This window comes from Gambusia affinis, linkage group LG01 (assembly GCF_019740435.1).
Source record: "Gambusia affinis linkage group LG01, SWU_Gaff_1.0, whole genome shotgun sequence".
Classification (NCBI taxonomy): Eukaryota; Metazoa; Chordata; class Actinopteri; order Cyprinodontiformes; family Poeciliidae; genus Gambusia; species Gambusia affinis.
In genome coordinates, this window is record NC_057868.1 from 44902325 (window position 1) to 44925888 (window position 23564).

At 39.0% G+C, this 23564-nt stretch overlaps 1 protein-coding gene and 1 pseudogene across 1 annotated transcript in view; both read left to right on the forward strand.

Annotated features, from left to right (window-relative positions):
- Positions 1 to 12949, forward strand: part of LOC122830136 — a 25364-nt pseudogene extending 12415 nt beyond the window's left edge.
- LOC122836777 (beta-catenin-interacting protein 1) overlaps positions 2947 to 23564 on the forward strand; it is a 32417-nt gene continuing 11799 nt past the window's right edge. The window contains exons 1-3 of the mRNA XM_044126634.1: positions 2947 to 3085; positions 14216 to 14330; positions 15654 to 15744. Coding sequence (XP_043982569.1) covers positions 14235 to 14330; positions 15654 to 15744 — 187 coding nt within the window. The 5' untranslated portion in view covers positions 2947 to 3085; positions 14216 to 14234. The remainder of the gene's footprint in view (positions 3086 to 14215; positions 14331 to 15653; positions 15745 to 23564) is intronic.

Consider the following 23564-nt stretch of genomic DNA (forward strand, 5'->3'; position numbering starts at 1 on the left):
GGAAACTCAAGATGCTCTTAAGCAAAGATATCTTGTGAAGAAAGAGGAAAAATGCTGAGGGTTGCTTCTTGAGACAATCGGTTGAAAGAAAAGAAAAAAAGCCATTTACTTATGGATGTGCTTGTCATACTGTGATTTTGGTCACACTGTAGATGTCAGAGGTCAGCGTGGACAATGCAGACTCTCTAAGAGTGTTCACTGTGTTTGTGAGTTTGTGTGTGTTGTGATATTTAAGTTTTGCACTTCCATTGACATTCTTGTCAAATGTGCCAGGTAACATGAAAATATTTCATGCTTTTAAGGTCAATCACTGTCATAATTTAACTGCAGCACAAAGTGCTTTTTGTCAGCTTAAGTGGGGCTGTGTACTCTTTGATTTTATTTCCAGACTGTTTTTTTTAATATTGTTATTACTTTACGTGCTGCATACCCCACTGTATGTCCTGAAAGGACTGCTTGCCTTTTTAAAAATATAGATTGTTAAACAGTCTCTTCTTATTATGAGTCTCTGTGCAATCATGACAAGAAGAAGAGCAAGTGTAGCTGTAGATCTAACAGCACTGAGTTGACTATGCTTATCGTTTCTGTCCTTTAAAAGAGGCCTCACTAAATACTGCTTCTTTAAGCAACACTGGGGGAAATCAGTCGCTCCTTTTCCTGATTAAGTATGATGCTGTTGCCTTTAATGCTGGTTGTCATTTTTAAATTGTTAGAAGCTCCTTTAAGGTCCGTGCCAGATTTTCAGTTGTGTAGCTAAAGCAAATAAATTATCGTCAAAACTTTAGTTTGTTGTCACTTTTTTTTTTTTTGCACTCCTTTTTTTATACATTTGCCACACTTGCTGTTTGTGAGTGAAATTTAATTCCGAAAAAAAAAGTCTGCAACATTGAGGCTTTCAGGAGGAATTTATTTGCAGCCTGGATGTTTCTTTGCTGAGTCAATATTTATTTTAAAGTTCTTGGTCTCTGTATGTTCTTTTTTTATTTTTTTATTTAGAAATATTTTGTATTTTCAAACAATGTCCTCCTGGTCAAATCTGTTGACAGCTCAGATTTCAAAGAGATGATTTTAAACTTGCAATAAAATGTAAAAGGACCCAACTTTCTAGATTTTGCGACATGAATTCTGTAAATCGGACAACTCTCTCTTTTACATTAAATGATTTAAGACATCAGAAGAATTGCTCAAAAAGGCAACAAAATTAAATTTCATTAGGAAATGTCACGGGCTGCACAGTGGCGCAGTTGGTAGAGCTGTTGCCTTGCAGCAAGAAGGTCCTGGGTTCGATTCCCGGCCGGGGATCTTTCTGCATGGAGTTTGCATGTTCTCCCTGTGCATGCGTGGGTTCTCCGGTTCTCCGCTTCCTCCCACAGTCCAAAAACATGACTGTCAGGTTAATTGGTTTCTCTCCCTAGGTGTGAGTGTGTGTGTGCATGTCTTGTATGTCTTGTGTTGCCCTGACAGACTGGCGACCTGTCCAGGGTGTACCGCCTAACGGGAGATAGACACCAGCAACCCTCCCGACCCCATTTAGGGAAGAAGGGTGTAAAGAAAATGGATGGATGGATGGATAGGAAATGTCACTTTCAGTGTTGGGAAAGTGGTGTCCCAATACGGATACGGTTATCGTATCGACACCTCCCTCTGTCTTTGACAGCTTTTTTAACCCCTAGTTCAGAGAGTCTTGACAACTTCTGGTCACTTCACTTTGAAAAATGTTCCCTGATTTCAAAACTTGTCACTGCAGATAAAAAGTTAAATATATTCATTACATTCGTCTGCTTGATGTCTGATGAGGTGTGAATTCTCTGTTTAGCTTGTTGAATATTTTTTAAATTGGATGAAAATTAAATGCAATTGAATTTGTCAATATCATTTTAAAAATGGACAGGTAGATATAGGTTATACTAGAATTTCTTTGATAACAAATGACAATGAAATTTTAGTCCATAATTTGTCTAAGCAGTGTTACTTCTCCCTTTTTTAGATACTATTTAACAGCTTCGAGCTCCATTTTGTTGCTGCTAGTTGCAACCGCAGCATGAGTCAAGTGCAAATCATCTGGGATGGGTGAGTGATAAGAGCAGAGCAGGTTAGTTTATTGTGCAGTGCTCTGTGCTCTTGTGATGGTTTATGAACATCTGTACCTTCTTTTCTTTCCTTCCTCAGCAGGGTAAGTTGCCTTCTCTTCTATTTAGACTGCAATACGAGATCAACAGAACGTTTTATTATGCATTCTCACTTGGTTTTCTCTGTGCTGTATCTATTGTGGGCTTCCTAAACATGCCACGACACAACCTGTTCACTAAGCTAATCATTTGAATAGAATAGTTTTGTGCAAATTCTATTATTTTAAAAACTAAAACAAAAATAATAATACAAATAAATTACATAATTGTAAAATAATGAATTTGGTATTCTAAATATATTTTTCCAATCTAAAACCTATTCAGCTATCACTTACACTAGGTAATGTATAGTAGAACAGGTTAAAATACTTCCAGTGACAATTTAGTGCTTACTCTTCTGGTACATCAGTCTCAGCAGATTTTTTAAAAAAACACTGATTAAAAAAAATTGTTTTTGTGACGTCTCGTATTTTTCACAGGCTGTTTGTCTGGTGAAACATGTTTGTTAATCATTTTAGTGAAGTCACGTGGAGTATCCAGAAACGTTACGCAAGTAGTGATACATATATTGAAAAGTAAAAAGTGCAGTGAAGAAAAGCTCCTAAAACTGTTCTTTTTCTTTTCCACTTGAGTAAATGTAGCTTGTTACCGCCCACCTCTGTTTAAATAATTAAAAAATAATAATAATGAATTAAAAACCATAAACAAATGACTGTAATAATGGGGGAAAGTTTAATTCAACCTTAGGCGCAATTAAGAACATCCTCAGCTTGATCGTGAGCGCCCCCTGCGGCATGCAGCGGCACTGTAGCTCCAGCCGCGGTCTCTGCTGGTTGATTCAGTCCGCCGTAGCTCTGCCGACTGGAGGGATGTGACCCCGGAAAAGGACGCCCTGCTAATACAACAACACCCCATTCAAACAGATCACACAAGAAAGTAAAGCTGGACCAGGAGGGGTGAGCTGTCGTTTACTTGACGGGTATTAGTTTGTCAGTAGGGTTATTTTTTTTTTCTAGTTTGAACCGCGGTGCTCCGACGTGTAGTGGCGGCACCTGGATGCTGTTTCCCTTCGCTGGAACTTCATTCAGGCTTTTGTTTGTGGCATGCTAGGCGAGCTAGCTTGGTCGGTTAGCTCTGCGGCTCGCCTTTGGTTCCCTCCAATTAAAATGTCAGTTCATATTAAAACATAGAGGTCTTATAACTGGTTAGGACTCGTGCTTATATGCGTTACAACAACGGCTATAGCTCTGAAGCGGTTCGGGGATATCGGTAAAAGGTTTGTTGCTTGCTAATAGAGCTACAGTGTAAACTGTCTACGTCCCGCAACATGATTTCTGAGCAGTACTAATATGCTACTGAAGCAATTTAGGCTTCCTTGAAGCTGCGACGTTTCCTTTTCTGTCCACAAATATTAATAGAAAGTAAATTTTCTCTAAATTATATTAGATTTCAATTGACAGTAACTGCAATATACATTATGAATTCCTACATGTTATAACAGATATCCACAAGACAACCATGATATTGTAGATACAACTTAATATTCAATGGGGGTTTTTACCCTTAAGTTAGTGCCACAAATACCCCCTTTTTAAGAGGTTTTCTATTTTTAATGCAGCCAGAGATCCATTGTGCTGCCTTGCCTTTTAGAGTGTCTGCTGCACCCCCACTCCCTGGTATTTGACAGCCCTTTTAGTGGCAAAGCTGGCTCCCTGTTGGCAGCAGGACATTGATGAGTGCTGCAGCCAGCAGGTGTCAGGCCTTGGTCATGGGCAAACACACAGAATCCCCCTGGCAACTGGCACACTTGGTCGTGTACCACAGCATGTTAAGCCTCTCTTAGTTTGCACGTTCTCTTAGCTGTTTAGATTTTTGCGGAAAGATTAGGACCACTTGCCTCCTTATACTCCCTGAGGGGTCATCATCAGCTGCCTGCATGCAGCCGATACCGGAAGGGGAACGTCTGGTTAATCTCCGCAATCACTTGCTCCGTTTCTGGTCCTAGTCTTGGCACCCAGATCCAGCGTGTCATCATCTCACGCTTGATGTTTTCACAAAATCACTTACAAATCTTTTTAATCATTTTTTTAATCAGTCACTCTCATATTTGTTTTCTCCTCTTTTCTCATTTCCAGATATCTTTGTTTCTTTGTCTCCTATTCACAACCACTTGCAATAAATTGTTCCCAGAACATAGCACATATATTTAGCTGTTTGTAATCAGAATTTGCTGCCTGGCTTTGATGCTGGCACTTTTGAAAATCGTGCTGCTGCACCCCCAAGGGACCAGCTTAAGGCAGCAGCTTCTGTTTCAGGTCCTTTGAGGGACCCTGAGGAGTGAGAATAGATGCTCTGTGATCATAGACCAGATGAGATGTTCTTTTCTTTTTTTTTCCCCACTGGGTTTCAATGGAGTCTGAAAATGTATGGAAATAATCTAGAATTTTAATTAAGCACTAGCTATTTTCGGGGTCTGAGTAAGTACGGAAATGGTATCTTCATCTTAGGCATCTGTCAACGTATCTATTCAAGTTTGTTGAGTTCTGCCAAATTATTTGAGTTCACGCATCACATGAAGACAACAAAACATGACCCACTTGTCACCGATGTTTTCACAATCTAGTTCATCTCCATTGTCCCAAATACTGTCACTATTGTTGTAAGGCCCCTGTATGAGCAGAGATGCCTGCAATACAACCAGCAGGCCCTTGTCGGACCTTTTCTAGCCTCTGGTGTCTGCTTGGCACGCTCATGGTGTTGGAAGACCAAAACTGGTTTGACCTCCAGGAAGTGTGTGTGTGTGTGTGTGTGTGTGTGTCAAGTGACGGGTTTATGATTTACTACCTGGGCATAACTTGTTTTGTCTTGACTTGATGTGAATGTTCAGATGAGAATTTAATCAAAGAAGGAACGAGTGCTTGGGTCTGGAGGAGGGCTGGAGAATCCGCGCTTTCTGATTGGCTACCTGTCGCATTCAACAGGCTGCGTTAACGTTCCCAGTCGGGGAAAACCCCTGATTTAGATCGGAGTTGCCACGGCGATCTACCGTAACACACCACACAATCGTTCTAAGATTATCGTGAGGGAAAAATGTAGGTGTGAACTAACGTGTAGTGTGAACTATTGCATCAGGTAGTCGATGTGCCCATCTTTAAATCTAATGATTACTGAAGGGCAATATGGTACACAGACTTCATAATCTGGACTCTTTTGGTTAAATCCAGTATTTATTTACACTTTGGTGTTTTTATTCAAGTACATTTTTGTTAATGGAGACTGAGAATCCATTTTATTTTTGTTTTTGGTTGTTTTGTTTATTTTGTTTATCAGTCCCAGTGTTGGGTGTTCTTTTGAAAATAAAGTGTATCTATCTTTGGCAGTAAATCACATGCATTATTACGTCATTTCCATTAAATCAGTGTACAAAGGTCTTCAAACAATACTATCGTCTATCGCAATAGTTTTTGAGACAATTAATCGCTCAGCAAAATTTGCTATTGTGACGGGCCTAATTGTCATAAGAATTTTGATTCGTCATTGCATTGATGAATACCAATTAGTGATGTTAAAGTTAAACAAAACCTGACAGTTTTATGGGTTATTGTTCCTATTTTCTTCACTGTTTATCCTACTGGAGCATCAATAAATGTCACTAAAATATGGTTAAATGCTGTTTTTGTGGAGTTTAGTGATGTATACAAATCACACTTTTTCTAAGCAAGTGGCATCCTGAAAAAGCCAAATTTAAATAGGAAAATTTTTCAAGGGCCGTATTTGTGTTTGTGGCACTATGACTACTGTGCCATAAAATTACTTAACTTATCACCATCTTTATTTGTTTCACATTAATGCTATAAAATATTGTGATAAAATTCTCGTTCCATATCACCCACACTTAGTCTAGAGATTATTATAATAGTTTTGTTTTTTTTTTGGAAGAGGGATAAGGAATTCATTGCTCTAAAGTAATTGACGTAAGAAATCCAAATGTTTCATCCCTTAAATTTTATGTTGTGTTGTTGGCAAATATGAATATGTGCTTCAGGGAAATATTTTTGTCATGTATTTAGTCTTAGATAGTTCATATTTTAAATTATTATTTTAAATATACTTGCATACTTATTAGTTCATAAAGACACAGGCTGTGCCAGTTTTTTCCCTCTAATTTCTGTTTGTTCATGAACAGCTGATTGCACAAACACCGCCTGTATTTAGAAGATGAAGATTCTTGTCGGAGATTTTGTAGCACATGTTGTCTGGAGGCCCCTAAAAGCAATTAAGTCTTTCTCCACCCTTAACGGAAAAAAACGGCTCCACGGCATAGAGTTTCAATCTCCATGCCTGACTGTGGGGATTATGATCGGGTCGGGTGAATATAGACGAGCTCCAATGCATCCCCTTCTGTCCACAAGACATTCTCCCAAAATGAATCATTCAGATCTTCACTGGTGAATTTAAGACGGACCTGAACAGGGGGGCATCTTTAATTCATTTGAAGATTTCAAATCCATTATGTTTCACTGTTCCTGTGGCCTGGAGTAGTATGACATTTGATGAAATCATTTTTCCAGCTCGGGATCAGTTTGGAAAAAGAAATGGTGTAAAAATTGACATCTGCAGTTCAACTCTATGTCTAGTTTAGTTCTCTGTCTGTAACTGTCTATCTCTCTATCATTTATCTATCTATATCCATCTGCCATTTCTTTCTTTTTTCCAAATGTTGCTCCAGAAATGATTAAGAATCGATTCTGTAGGCAGGTGTGCTTTGCACAAAAACAGGTGAGTTTGAGAGAATTACTGATTGACTCGTTGATTGTGATCTTTGGCAGCCAGAAATTTAAGCTGTTCTTTGATTCAAATGATGCTTTAAGTTCAGTAAAAATAATAAAAGAGTCTTCACAAATGAAGGTCTCAATAAGAACAAATTGGCTTAAACTAGATTTAACAGTGTGAAACAATCAGGCTTGTGATACAAATCAGTATCAATGATGCTTGCTGTTGAAAATGTATTGACTGATTTTACATGTTAAATGTTTTATTAATAAAACCATTGACTGAAAAGTGAGCAAGACTTGACAAGATGTTGGTAGAGTGTGTGTATGCGTGTGTTTGCGCGCGTGCGCGTGTGTGTGTGTACCTGCAGTGGCACAGCTGCTCTGCAGAACCAGGGCAGGCTGATCAGCTGGCAGCCACATCAGCCTCATGGCCTACTAATGTTTCTCACACATTTGCTCAGGACGTTGGAGCAGCTCATGATTGAACTCAGGTTATTTTTCGCTCTCAGTTTTTTCCTATCTGTTCAAGCCATCAAACCGTTCGAGTCATATTGCAGGACTCATGCTTGCTTGCAGGAATGTGATTTGTAAACCGGATGTTTCGCGTCGTACGAGCATCATGCAGCGAACCGGGGTGGGCGCGACTGTTTCTGTGCTCTCCGACGGGCTCTGGCCTTCTTGACCTCCCGTGAACGTGTGAGCATATCCCGTTGCATAACGTGCACCCTTGTGGCACTTTGTGGCGTGTCTGGAATCTGAAATGTTTTTGAGAAATGATGCTTGTTTGTCCCTTTTCAGAAATGACAATTGGTACTTTTTGGTAATGGATGGACCATTTGATTGTTTGGTTGCCAGAACTGGATGTCCTTCAAATAAGGAGAACCAAAAATCATGTGCTGCTGTTAAAGCAGCCAGTAATTGTTCTAAACAGCACATCTTTACTGTGAAAAGTTTTCAAAGTTATGATTAAGGATGACTCGCATAAAACTTTTATTTTTGCTTTAACAGTAAAAAGCCCTTTTGGCTACGCTGTTCATAAGTCAGAGCCCCATAAACAGAAGTACTGCTGTAGTTAGAATGATTCAAAGTTTTCTACTTCTACTGTCAGTAAGATGTTTAGGAGAAAATCGAAGGAGGCAAAGACAATTGGGAATGCTATTTTCTCCAGTCTCTTATCAATGTTGAACGCCACCTCTGTGTAACTTCTCTGATTGCGTTTAGGGTTTTAACTTGGTATGGTCCGGGTATCCGCGTCAAAACAGTGAGGTTTTAAAAAGCTACAGTTTCAGAACCGCTCTAAGCTTCTTTCATGGAGTTACTTTGGTTTAAAGTCCTTTATAATTTTTTTGCTGGAAAAAACTCGAAGTGAGCAGCATTTTGTTTGCACACATCTCCTCACACAGTCCTGCCCTCACCCCCACATGTTGCTGCACATTACCAGAATTGTAGCTCAATTAGCTATCGTTTAAGGTAGTGCTGTGCAAATAACAAAATGTACAATTTAATTTTGAATCTGGCTCCAAAAGATCACAAATATAACATTTTGTGCAAAACTCGGTCATTGGATTTTATGTCGTTATTTTGGCCACTTTCGAAGACTGGACCCATGTGCTTCAGGCGGTTGTGTTTTTGAATCGTCAGTATGAGTATATGTGGCTGTAAAGACAGAAAAACAAGAGGAACAACAGATCAAAACTGTAAAGGTACAAAAGTGTCTAATGACCAGTAGTTACAGAGTTGTTTAGCCAACAATAAAAGAAAGCAAAGGGTCACTTCTTTCAAGGTTTCCGCCAGAAGACTTGCTAAGCTTTGTGGTTGGGTGTCAGGGCAGTCATTCATCCCTGAATGAAAATATCTCAGGGATGAGTGAAAAGATCACTTAATCATGTGTTACTGGAAGATTAACAACAACTATAAAGCTTTAAGAAATGCAAATATTTCAAAAAAGACTTGAATAAATAAGCAATGCTTAGCCTGGTGGGGGCACAAGTAAAGCCTGGTGGCCCGCCAGGCTTATAATACACTGAGGGAAACCTTGTCTTTGGTAACATCCTGGATTCATATGCGGACTCAGATCATCAACACCTGATGTGCTAGATTCGGTGTTTAATGGCATATGCAATAACACAAATCTGTTCAACCTCATCTAACTTGAAATGAAACTCTAGTCATCCGACCTGGAGATGAATGGATTTGATGAAACATATTATGCCTAATTTTATATGTATGTATGGTATATATTTTTCTTCAGTAAATCTGGGCTACTGCAAATATTGCTCAGGCCTTCTTTCAACCAGTCTGCCATAGAGTGTAATGGATTTGGGAAAAATTTCGAGCCAAGGGAGGCTATATTTAGCATGTAGGAGAAGGATCTTTAATTAAAAGTTGGCGAGGTCCACTCTTGGGGCATTAACATGCATGTGTAGTTAAACTGCTCTGTGTAGTTACGTCAAAATGAACGATACAACAGTCTAACTCCCGTAGTACCCATAGAATCAGGGCGTTATCCTTTTAAGCCACAAATCTGTGCTTTAAATCGTCAAATGCTGACATTCATTAAAGCGAAGGAAGAAAAATGAAAAGGTCTGTCATTAATAATGTCTGATAAATTGCTAAAAAAATTTGTCATTTTTAGGACGAAATCATAATTGTTACATTCCTTAAGATTAGATTAAAAGAATTGTATTATTACAATTCTTAGCCTGGTTTAGCAGCCCCTGATATCCTAACTGATTGATATAAACATCACAACTCTTAACAAGAGCCCAGCGCTGGTACAGAGAAAGCGAGGAGGGGTGTGTCTCAGGGGGATTAGACCTGGATCAGCATTAAAGAAAGCCTTTGATTATGTCTGGAATATTACCCGGTTTGAGTCGAGGCAGACCGAGTGTCCCTCGAGGGATTAGTGCACTGCTACATGCTAACCTCGGGAACACACAAAGGAATCTGACAGATTGGATACTTGGAGGGTTGGAAGACATGGAATACAGTACCAAGTTCCTGGAAGGCTACACGGCCTGTGGTTTGGGTTTAAATGTTGCTCTTAAATTTGTACAAAGTAACTTATCAACTCTGACTAAAATGGTAAATCTGCAATTATTTTAAATTTGCACACCTCTCAGTTTGTATAATCTGGGTTTTTATATGTGCATGTAAATCATTATTCACTATGGATTTGATTTGATAGGGCTGTTTAGATCATAATTACAGTCTTTGTCAATTTTGTAATGAAATTTCTTATTTTGCAGTTATAAAATCAACTTTATTTGAAGGGCAGGGCATAATATTGACATGGCTCTGCCATAACTTTGACCCAACGCTTGTCATGATCATGGACTCTCCACAAATGTTTATGACTGATATTAAGAATTAAAGTCAGTAACTAATAACACATTTAATGCAAAGTGACAACTTGGTATTAACAAAGGCAAATATTTATTTGTAAGGACAAATGGATGTTAACCAAGAAATCATAAATGTGTCATAGCAAGTATTGATTATGGTCTCATGACAGCCAAAGTTAATACTAATAACAAATGACAGGGTAATGCAATATCAACACAAAAAGCTAGGTACATAATTTTTTTAAGTTATTAATACCTGTTAGGAGTAGGCCTGTCATAGTAATACATTTTGCTGGATGATAAATGGTCCCAGTAATGTTGTTTTTGAGACTGTTTTCTATATCATTACATTAACAATGATAATTTTATTAGCATTGTTGATTATGGTTGTAATTATTTATAGGTCTTAAATAAATAAACCTTTTGCAGAGCACACTTAACATCTAACTGGAAGATATTTTAAATATCCAAAATAAAACATAGCAACCAAAAACCAATAAATAAAACATAAATAAAACCTGGAATCATAAATAAAATTGAATTATAATGTCTCTGCAAACAAAATTGCCCTTTATATAATGTTAATTATAAGAATGAAAAGTATCAAGCTCATTTTAGTTTACTATGTAATTGATTGATTACCGGTAGATGCTTATTGTAAGAGGCTTAAATAAAATGTTACCCACTTATATCCTCAAATAGGGGCAGTCAGGACAGAAATGGTTAAAGTAAAAATAATTCAGGCTTATTTATTTGGAGGAAACATTTTCTAAAGGGAGTGTTTCTTTCAATAGATGAGCAAATGATGCCAGTCCCCTGCTCATTTGCATCAGTAGCTCAGAACAAGACGTAACGTATAAAAACTTTAAATAAAAATACTTGGAGCGGAGTTTATTCTCCATCGCATCAGGGAAAGAGGCATCTTTCTTGTCTTATTTGTGTTTGCGGTACTCATCACGTCTCTGATGACGCGTCTCCACAATCATGCAGTACTTCTATTTTTGAGCCAACATTCTCATATTGAGCTTTTGTAGCCCTTGTTTTATTTACAAGGCTACAAGCAGGACACGCATTTTTGTGCATTGCTGTGAAAGGATGACACTTTTAGGGTTGGTGGAAAATAAAACCTGAAGCACTCAAAGCAGAGTCCTGCGTGGATGCGATGCTAAATATGGATTTTCAAGCTTCAAAAGCAAACCTCCGTGGATTTGTGAAGCCTTGTCATAAAATCAATATGTTTATTTATACTGCCAGTGATTTTGTAATGAAGTGCTCCCGGGTTCAAACAAACTCCTAGAAATCATTGTCAAGACAGGAAAATATTTATTATAAATATCAGCTGGTATCCTTGGTAAAGATGTGTGAAAAGCCTTAAATTCAGCTTATTATTGCAGCAGCACCGTGTAACAGAAACATTTAAAATCCAGACTTTTTTCCTGTATATTCAGTTCTGCATATATATAGTATATTCTGCAGCATGTCCGCAGAATATACCGAATGGTCTGCAGATATTAAGTTGGAAAAAAAAATCAGTGAAAGAAATATCTACTTATTTTTCTTAAATCAGACTAAAATACTTTGTACAAAATGCTTTTGTCAACTAGACAGCACTTTGTTTGCACCTGAAACCTTTCACAAGATTGACAACATGGAGTCGAACTGTTGTGACGATAAAAAGTACTAACATTCGTCAGTCTGTCACTGCACCCAGTCAAAGCTGCCCAAAAACTAACATTACTGTAATTATCACAGGGATTGAATTGCTGGACACTTTCCTGCTGAACTGCCCCGTCGATACATTTGAGCTTGAACTGTAAAAATAAAACAGTGAAAAATCTGTTCAAACATCTAAAGTAACAATGCCGGTCAGTTTTTGTGTTTCGCAAAATATTATCATTTTAGGTTTTTTTTATCAAAAAGGGGTTGATTTTATTTCCATAATCATTTGAAATGTTGCACAACACATGGAAAATGTGTAGCCTTCAACATTTTAGGTGAATGCTGCAATGACTGACTTGGTGTCAGATGGGGAGCATTCAAACCAGATTCTGGAGAAAAATATAATTCATGTTTTTCCCAGACTCTGATCATCCTAAAAAAAAGTGAAGTCTAATTAGGAAAGACTTTAGTTGCATTTATTTTATAGGAATTGTACAAATGTGCCAGCAAGTGTAACAAAACAAATTTTTTTTAAAACTATCATTTCCCACTGCTGATTTTTATTTTTATTTTTTTATCCCATTGAATAAATGTCTTCAAATTCCAAGTTGTACCACTAGAATGAATTCTAAATATGATTTAAGAGTTTTTATAAGAAGTCAATAAATGTGATGGGTATTGTAAAAATCACCTTTCTAAAGATCTTATCTCAAGACGGCTCCTTTGGCTAAGTGACCACAGTCTCCGCTCATCTTTTGTCCCGTTATTTGGAGTGACCGCTTGATTCGAGCCTCTGAGGAAGACGTATTGATGCTCCTGAGTTTCACTCCGTCTCCACGCTGCACATCTCTTTGCTCGGCATGCGAGCTCTCCAATTCATCTGAAGCTCAGAGACCTGATCAAAAGCGTCACGGAGGCTGATCTAAAGACGCTGCCGCCACCAGACCCCCTCCCTACACGATCCGCCAGCATCCTCCCTTCATCTCTACCCCCCGCCCAAACTTGTTCACCCACCGCCACCGGTCCCCTGAAGGTTTCCTGAGCAGCTAAACTGACGTCAGAGAGCTCTCCATCTTTTTATGTCTGTCTCTCTGTCTTTGAGTCTTCAGCAGGTCTCCAAATAAAATAAAAAAAAAAAAAACGTGATCAACCTCAAGGTTGAGGCGAATAAGCGCCTCTGTTGGTTGCTCCAGTTACAGACGTTGTAGCTGGCAGCATGAGCTCCAGCTGCTCTGATCTGGGTGATTTCACTGCCACACTTTGACAACTAAGTGGCCAGCAGGACCCCCACTCTTTCTCTCTCTCTGGTGGGTTCTGGAAAAGAGGACTGATCAGCCGGCTCCTCAATTAACTATAACCCAACATCAAACGACCTGTCAGCATGCGTTAGCGGCCCTTTGTTCAGATAAGAGGCCAAAATAAATTGCCAGAACTATCATCATTTTCTGTGGTTTGCTCAGGCTTTTTATACGAGATATTCTTTGGGGAGAGAAAATCCTGACATGCATAGTGATGTGCTCTCTTTCTACATCATTTTTGTATTAAATGGGTTTATTTATTTGGGTTTTCAATTAGCAGATTTAAGCTGGATATCCAGGAGCGCTCATTGTTGGTGCATTGTGAGATTTAATGCGACAGCGACCGACCTTGATGCGTACACGCGATCACAGCATAACTTCTCCCTTTTTTTTTTTTTATCACCCACATTAGATTTGGCAGCTCCGTTTTATCTTTCACCTCCTCCCTCCTTTTTTTTTTTTCTCGCCACTCCTTTTTCCCTATATTCTGCATCTCTGCAGGCTGGCTGTGAAAATAGGTCAGAGGCAGAAGTGAGATCTGTGCGAAAACTACCTCGCAATATTAATGAAGTGGTGAGGCGCCAAACCTGCACTGCACTGTGACCGTACTGAAAGATAAAGAGTCCGTCCAAAGAGGTCAGACAGGATGTATGCAGAGGCTTTCATGTGGTCACACTCCACTTTATGCATCCATGTGTGCGGACTTTGGCTTTTTTTTTTTTTTTAATTTTTTTGTCCAGCCCCTATAAATCAGGATTTAAAACGAAACGTGTTTAAAAAAAAAAAAAAAAAAAAAAATCGAGAAAGGTGAGTTAGAACCACCAGACCTAAAATATTATCTACAGCAAATGAACAGTTGCCGAAAGTTGTGATCTCATCTTATCTTGCCTAATGTAGCCTGACTTTGTGGCTGGAAAAGACCCACAATTTCCTATTTTGAACTCGCACCGTTCATGTACATTAGACGTGTTGCAGAATTTGTGTAACGCTGCCGGGTTTTGTGTCACCAGAGCCACAGGAGCAGAGGGGATGAACCGCGAGGAGGCGCCGGGGAAGTCTCCTGAAGACATGTACATCCAGCATAAAGTGCGGGTCCTGCTCATGCTTAAGAAAATGGGTTCAAATGTAAGTATGGCGACCGGCCCAGCAGGCTGGTTTTCACATTTTAGGTGTTGGATAAGGACAAATGGGTTTCTGTTCCTCTGCCATATACTGGCATTTCGTATCTCATTAAGTATTCGTAGTGTTTTCTTTACTTTTGTCACATTTTATTCACAAATTTGTGGGGATTTTACATCTGACAAACAAAAACTAGTGTGGAAGGAAAATGATAAATAATTTTATCAAAATTATTTACCAGTAAAAATCTAAAAAGTGTGATGTGCATTTGGAGAAGTCACCTAAAGGTCTAGCTACATCTAATTTAATCTCAGTATAAATCCAAATGTTCTGTGAAAGCTTCAGGTCTTTGTTAGAGATCGAAAAGCATCACAGAGACCGATGAACACGGCAGACAGGTCAGGAAGAAAAATGTAGAGAAGTTTAAAGCTATTAAGCTATAAAACTGTTTGCCATAAGTCTATCGTAGAATCCTGTTCAAACCATCCATCATCATATGAAAACAAAGAGAATAGTGAAACAACCTACAAAAACATGGCCAGGTAAGGGTAGCATTATTCAGAAATGCAGCTAAAACATTTGATATCAGCTCTGGAGGAGCTGCAAAAACCTGCGGTTCAGGTGGGAAAGTCTGTATTAGAAATATAAATTATACATGCCATAAATCTGGTCATTATGAAGAAGAGCAGCAGGAAAATCACTGTTCAAAGAAAGCCGCATGGTAAACGCATGGAAGAAGCGTTTCGTCTCCTGCAAGCAAAAATACTTTGTGTGTTGAAAACTACAACTGGCACACCACCCTAACATCATTTCATGATGGGACACGTGGTGGCAGCATCATGATATTTGTATAAGCTGGTTAGAGTTAAAGGAAAGATGGATGAAGCTAAATACTGGAAAATCTTGAAAATGACAGATTGAAAGTGGCAAAAGATTTGACTGGTTGTGATCGTAATTAAATGTCAATAAATGTCATCGAAATGCACTGAAATGTGACAGAATGTGAAAAGACTCTAGAGATTTGAATACTTAAGGATGCTGTATTTCCAGCCTTGCATGGCACACACCCACAGAAACCTCTTTAACTCGGTGACACAAAGAAACGTGACTGCAGAGTGAAAATACATGCAAATGTTTCTGACTATGAAATGTCTGAAGAAAAGAAAGAGGCAGAGCAAAATAATTTTATTGAGAAAATTGGTTTTCAAAATTGTTATAGAATTATTCTTATTGAGCATAGCGGCAGGATGCAGGTCAGTGGGATCAGAGTTTCTGCCTGTTTGTTCTTGTTGTAGGCTTCATAAAATGGCTCTGTTTACTCTTTCACAGCTTACACAGAGTGAAGAAGCTTTTCTCCGGAGTTACGCAGGAGTGGTTCACAGTCAGATGAGCCAGCTACCACAGCACAATATAGACCAGGGTAAGGCTGGAACACACACACACTTTATAAAGTCACTAATAATTGTGTTAGAAGGCGTTTGTAAATGTTTATGTTTTGGGATGCTGCATGCTGACATGCTGCAGAGCTGCTGCTCTGGTTCATCTAAAACAAGGGAAAATCCCTCTACACCTCATTCTCAAAGAGTGCACAGCACAGCAGACCAGACGCGTTCCTGACTGTGCATGGAACCATCCAGCCCACCAAGCTTGAGATTACTCACCCAGCAAACGGCGCGCATCACTGGAATACAAGCGACTCACTTTCAGCAAGAGCGAAACACTCGTCGCCGTCATTTCTCTCTTTCTCCATCAGAAAGTGTTTTACTCTGTAAACCAAGTCAGCACTCCAGTCTTCTGTTTTGCTTCATGAACATTCATTCTTTTTCAGAGGAGTCCACTAGAGTGCGCTGTTGAGCTTTTTCTCCCACCCATTGGTTGCTTGATGTTGAACCACAAGATGGCGCTGCATTAAGCAACAGTGTAAGTGCAGCGGCACTGCAGTCGTCCAGCAGATAAGTGTAGATATTTTTGTTCTGCTGGATTTCCAGTCCAGTAATCGTGTATTAGGCAGTGGCCTGCTGTGTCTCAGGTCCTGCTTTCCTGTTCGTGACGTTCACACCTTCAGGGGGCGTTGGAAACACAAAACTGCCTACAACATCTCAAAGTGTTACGTTGGTGTCCTTGCCTGTGTCCTTTCTCTGTAATAAAACAATCAGTGCCAGAGAGAAGTGGAGATAATCTCTCTTTTTTTTCATACTCCTATAAGAGATGCAGTTAAGAATGTGCAGGTTTCATTACAGCCTCACGTTTCTTCATTAACCAGCAGAACATAAAGCATGGCACCATTTAAGGAGGTTTATAGCATCTATAAAAGTCTCATCAGTGATAAGTTCACAGATGTTCTGCCGTCTTTGCTTTGTCAATACAGTGGGATGACTTCTTATAAGTCATGGAGTGATGGAAGAGGTGAAAGATGCTCTTTTCTTCATACATTAGAGAACAGATGCATTGAATGTCCTCCGTGCGCCCATGAATTATTCGCGGTACAGAACTGGTCCGAGGTATTGTGATTAGGTATTACACACACGCTGGAGAGATAATCCGTTTCTAAATATTCAAGGCTGCACAAAGGACGAGGTGTTTCGGTGTGTGTTGGCAAGCCTGAGTGTATTTGATGGCATTTGATATTTAATGTCTGGTAACCTTGTTTCTTCCATTTACACTTTAATAATAATAGTATGATAAACTTTAAACTGCACTTTACTGATGAGTTTAAACGTTAGATGGAACGAACCATTCTGTCCCGATTTTAGTTTCTGGTGTTGGTTCATGTTGTCATATGCAGCAGCTGCTCCATCAATATGCTTCTGCTTCAGTCCAGCAGCAGGGCGTTTTGTTTCTGATGGTGCATCAAATGGTGCAAGGCTGTTAGAGCGGCCAGATGTTGTCCCGTGTCGTGCACAAAAATGTTTGGTGTTAAAATAGACTGATAGTTTTGACGTGAAATTGGTTGTTGTTTTTTTTTACCTGAGATGCTTGAACTCTCCGTTTCTCATTCTGATGGGATTAATGGCCGTCGTTTTGGGGAGTGAGCAGCTGCAGTTCCCCCCGCCCCCCGAGTGAACTTCGACCTCTCCTTAAATCTTTAAGGAGAGATTTTAACTACTCCATAGACAAAATGAAAAGCAATTGAGGCTGTTGCACATCTCTAACTTCTTTCATTCTGACTCTTTTTTTTTTTTTTTTTTTTTTGCATTGTTACAGTAACAGCACAAGCATCTGTTGCTGCAGTGAGTGACGGTTAATCAGCTAATTTTAATGAAATCCGTACTTAATTTAAAAAGCAAATAATCTTCACAGCACTTTTAAGGTAATTCAGAATGTCGCTGATCCAACTGGCCAAGCTGATGTATATAATTAAAGAATCAGTTTCTACAGCTGAAGAAGAGAGATGAGACTTTGTGTTACAGTAACAAAATTGTTGTCAGCACCAATATTGTTTGTTATAAAGCAAAAATAATGTTTTGTTTTCACCTCGCTCTCCGTTAGCAGCCTAACCACGTCAAAACAATCATGGTGGATAAATTATCTGCTGCCGTGATGAAGTTTGTCGAGGTTTAAAACGTCTTTTCAAAGATGAGTCTTTCCAGCTGGGTGGTGATGAACAGAAGGTTTACGGTTTCACATAGAAGCACATTGTGATGCTTGAATGTCAGACATGAATTTATTTTAAGCTGCTGAAGGCACTTGGTGAAACTAAGCACATCTGTCTGCCAGGAGAAAAAAAATGTTTGAGGGAACATTTAGATGAGAAGCTCAGCTCATGTTTGATTACTTTAACACTTTGCAGTTGTGTGTTAAACCGCTACAGAGCATATCGGTTTCCCAGCTGCCTATTTTTGGTACAATAGAATAGAAACATGCATTGTTGTCAATCGGGTGTCACAGCAAGAACTTATGGTAAGTGGGAGTATTCATATTGACATAAAAGTCCAACAGTACAGAAATAGGAATAAGACTGTGCTGCACGGAGAAATTCACAACACAAGAAAAATGATACTGCCAAGTAAAAAAAAAAATAAAAAAAAATGGCATAGTCAGATTAATAGTGATGTGCAGCTGAGTAAAGTAATTTGGAGAAGAAAATACTATAGTATTTACAAGAAGTGGAAAAACTGCAAATCACTGAAACAATGTCATTTGAAACGAGAAAACTGCAATAAATTGCAACCCGGACTCAAAACACATTTAATAAATACATTTAATTTGAATGATACATGGACATGTTGCTGTATCTAGCACTTCATTTCAGCAGGATTTAATATTGTAACAATTGTTTTATTGTTTCAAGTCGATCTAAAGCAGTAGCTAAATGATTATTTTAAATTCCAGTTTTGTATGATTTTCACTCATCCCAACAGTTTTGGGGTTTTTTTACTTTCCAATTTATCTCAGGGATTTTTTTCAGATGCAGTGAATGGCAGCCTTATTATCCTATAAAAATAAACTAAAATGCAATTATTTTATATCTTTAGATGTTATAAAATACGTTATTCTGATACATTACACTTCCACTAATAACATTAGTTGATTGAGAAGATCAGTTAACAGTTTTCATATTGATTAATGGATCTGAACTAGTTCATGTTGGTCCCTGTCAGGTCTGAGGAGCTGAAGCTTGTTTCAGTGCACAGCAGTGAGATGGAGAGTTAAAGAAAAATATGAACGTGTTAAGACAGGATCCCCTCTTATCAGCACAGTCAAGGAGTCCCAGGAATAATCTGATGATTGATTAAAATTCACAATTGAGGAAAATGTGATGAGAGTATTTGCTTGTATTTTCTTAATCTGTGCAGAAATGTAATTTCTGCCCCGTTCCAATCAGTCATTCCCTCACTGATTAAAAGTCAGCTGTCATTCTGTTTATGGGTCACTTCATTTGCATCTTGGATTGTTTTAATTGGCTCATTAGCATAAAGGCAAAAAGTGAGGGGAAAAAAAATTTGTTTGGCAGATTTTAATTAAAGCCAAGGAGGATTTACCAGCTAAGGCGCCAGCACTGAGATTTTCTTTATTCAGCTGTCTTGTTCTGAATTCTTAATGTTTTGGCCTTGCAGGACCCCATAGTCTTTGTATGAACACTGTCATTATGTTGGGAAGAGCACGAACCCATTAAGTGAGGCTTGTTTTAGTGTAAATTAGTTTATTCTTGACTCATGTGACTGTGTTGTTTTTTTGTTTTGTTTTTTAAGTGGATTAAGACACAAAGAAACAGAAATTCTGTTACGCAGTGGTGACTGCGTTTCCTTTGTAATCTGGCTGCTGGTGCTCTTAATTAACCGTTTTAATTACGGCTTTGCGGTATTTACATTTCATTTAAACACACACAGGCAACAGTTGGTAGAATTACAGAACGAGGCCACTGGTTTCTCTCTTAAGGAAACCAGTTGCCTCCAGTGGAGGGCTTCGGCGAATGAGAGGCGAGGAAATGTTGCCAGAGAAACCTCAGTTATCCATGGAAACCAGAGTTTCCTTCAGGGATTCGAGGTTGCTCTATAAACTGAGAGAATGCTAATTGTTGTCAGACTACACTGCTAAATCTTTAGTGTAAGATGATTTCATGTGTGGTGGTTTCATTGAATTTAATAATTTCAGCAGGTTTTTGATCTTAAATGTAAAATGTATATATATATTTACATTTTTGGCTTAATTACTGCTTTGTGTTCATTCAAACACTTTTTGGCCTTTTTTTTTTTGAGTTTGTTACTCCAGCTATCAATTAATCAGTTACTAAATTAGTTTGCGATATATATATTTTTTTTTCAATTATCGATTAATTGTTTTCAGCCCAAACCTTTGGAAATTGAGTGTTGAACCTCACATAACCCGCCCCTACAGTCTTTCCAACGCCTCTGTTCTCAGCACCTTTATCTCCTCGGCCGACCCTGCACAGATTGTGACCTTAAATGTTGTTGGTGCTGCAACACCAGAGCCGTCAATCCAGACGCTTCTCTGCTTTTTTTTTTTTTTTTTCCGTCTAGAAAGACGGGCAGAAAGTGCTTCATTCCTCTCACTTCAAACAGGCTCCCTTTGAGCTTAATAAAAGATTTCTTCTCCTCGGAGGTTTCGCCAAGGCTTTCATGTTGCTTTTTTTTTTTTTTTTTTTTTTTTTTATTTAAAGCAAGCCAAATATTGATTTATGCTGCCTCAGAAGTGTAGAGGAGGACTGCGTGTTCAGGTTGCTCCTGACGATGCTACCCTGAAGCAGGGATATTCGGTAAAAATTATCCACTCTTTGCTCTTTTAGTTCATTTTCCTTGATAGAAAATGCAAGAATTCAAATTCTTTAGCAGTATATTTCTTTTTAAATATCTGGTTTAGTGAACAAGACTGTTCAGCTCTAGATGCTGATAGAAATTTGCCCAATCAAAATAATGATTCCTATAATGACTCTTGGTCATTTGTTTTCTTCTACAGAGGGATTTGTAGAGGACATATCAGGCAAAAACATAGTGCTGCTAATTTTTTTATTTATTTATTTTTTTTTTTGAGCATGTCGACCCTCGCAGGTCGTTGTGTGTTCACCTCCGTCTGGGAGGCGGCGGTAAGGAGCGGTTCAGCCTGGAGGCAGATGGGAAGGCGAGAGAACGTCTGGAAGCAGAGCTGCATCAAAGCTCACCAAAAGCTGCCCACTCGTGCGCAGCGGCTCCGGCGCGGCCCGATTCTTATCTGCTGCTAGGCAACAGCGTTGAGGGACCTGACGTTTCCATCTCGTCGGCTACAGCTTGTTGCTGTGTGTGTTCTCTGAGAGCGTGTGTTGGTATCAGGGCGAGGTCCGAACATGACTCTCGGGCGCTGTGCTCAGATTTAGCTCGGCCTCTGGGAGTATTTTGAGAGAATATCTGTTGGTTTCTGGCTCGCGCTGCTCTGTGCCCTTGGCCTGAACTGTCTGTTGCGGGAGGAGAAATCTTTCACGAAACACCGTGAAATTCAGATGGTGCTTATTTCATCAATCTGCGGGCGTTCCTCGGCGACTGGACCTTGGTTTCTGCATATTTCAGGACTGGAGAAGGTTGGAAAAAAGAAAATAAGGATTCAGGAAAAGTTCTAGTTTTCCAGGCTTTATGCCCTTTCCCATCATTTAATGTCTATACTTTTTGTGCCCTTCCTTTTGTTTATCCCTCTATATTCCCTTCCTTGTCTCCATCCTTTCGTGGTTCCTTCCGTAGTCCCTCTCTTCTTCTGTTCTTTCTTTATAATGTTCCTTTTCCTTCCCTTCTCCTGTCCTCCCTACTGGTTATCCTAACTTGCTTCTTTGTGTCGTACCTCCATTCCCTCTTTCCTTTCTGTCCTTGCGTCCTCCAGTTCTTCCTTCTTTCCTTGGCCTAATATTGGTAGCTGTGCTGCAGCATGACCTTGTCGGAGCTGTTTTTAGTTGTGCAGCAGTGAAGGTGACGGATGTGTCCAGGTGCAAAATTGTCTCCATTTTGAATTGTTCCACATTAAAGTCTTTCAAAAGAAAACAATTTGATGCACAATAACACACAAAACTAGTCTAGTCTTGTAGACTCTGTCTGTTCCTCCTTTATTTACCTGCGTCGTTACCAGTCAAAAGAGAAAAAGACATCCTCCACCTATAGATTTAACCTTGCTGCTGTTCTAAAATGTACTGAATGTATCCTAGGATAAATGTTCTCTGAAAGTGATGGCGGTGACAGTAGACTATCGCACTCAAGCAGGATTTCTCCTTCATTTTATTCCTTTTAATGACCAGAACCACATGATACCTGTGTTCTTTTTATTCAGATACTGAACCAGGTGGTAAAAAGTATCTAAACAGTTTTCTTTTCTGTTTTCAAAGGATTTTTAAACCACTCATTTCTCCTGAGTGTCTAGATCAAGGGTCTGCAAACTTTACACTCCAAAGAGCAATTTTTGCCCTCAGTCCAGCTCAGTGAAACTGTTGAAAACGTGACTTATAATTTCTGATACTGGAAATGTTTCTTTTTCTTTTTTTCTTTTTTTTAAGAACCACCTTTTATTTCTAGTTTTATGTTACCAAAGTAAAGACGGATAATAATTTTATAAATAGTGGATTGAGATATTTTCTTCAATAGCATGCTATTTTATTAAAATTGTGTAAATTAAAGAAAACATATAGGAAAAAAAACTACTGTGTCCTGCGGTTATGTAAATTTAATTATAATGTAAAAACTCTCCTTGTTTATATATATATATTTTGTTCTTGTTTGTTTTTTTGCCAGAGTTATTCAGAGTCATTGTGGAAGAGCCAACGAGCCATTTGTGGCCCCAGAGCCGCAGGTTGTGGACCCCTGGTCTAGACACAGAAGAGCTGAAATCGACTATTATTTGATTGTGATATGAAGGAATAGCTGCACATTTAGCTGCTAATTCAATGTTATGTGTTTTAAATCCTGGTATTTAAACACTTTCTGGAGACGAAAGCTGCTTAAACAGGTCTGCTGTACTCCATATAAATAGTTTCATAAGTTGACTAACTACTAATGAATCACTTGTTTCCAAATAAAAGCCAGCAGACAGGTTTTATTGTGTATTTGACAAATCATAAGTCACATAAACACCAAGGAGGCTGTAATTGTAAACTACCATAGCACAAAAGGAACAGGGAGGAAATACAAGCATGTCATGTTTGCGAGTCGACTCTAAATGATGTTTAATGGTGATAATATGGGTTGATTTTGGTGTCAAGCAGCCTTGCGCCTCCGGTCGCCTCAGTGGATGGCAGTGAAGCTTCAGATCTGGAGGTTGTCAGGATACCGCTGTCAGCAGCCCACTCAGAGCGTTGCCACGTCTCCGTCAGACGGTCGAGCGGCTTTTTACGCCGCAGGTGTATCCGGCAAGGGAAGAGTTTACCTTTCGCCCACCAAGCCGACGTTCACAGTGGGACGTTTCCTCCAGCTTCACCGTTCACAGCTGACTGGATTCATAAGAACCCACGTTTCACGTGTCGAACTAGAGTTGGTGCTTGAGCCGTGGGTGTCAGAATGGAAAAAGGAAGAGGAAAAAAAAAACAAAACCGCTTGAGCTTCTTCACATAATGCTACAAAATGTTGTACAATCACTCTGTTCCCTCTGTGTCCTGTCTCCCACTTATTCTCTACTATATAATTGACAGGATAACCAGTCTATAACCGAATGAGAACTGATCATTAGTGGATGTTGTTAAACACGTCTGGAAGATTTAGATTTAAAATGTTCTTTCAAGTGACACCCACCTTCTTTAGAGTAGACAGGTTTTAGTTTTCACTGGTATTTTGG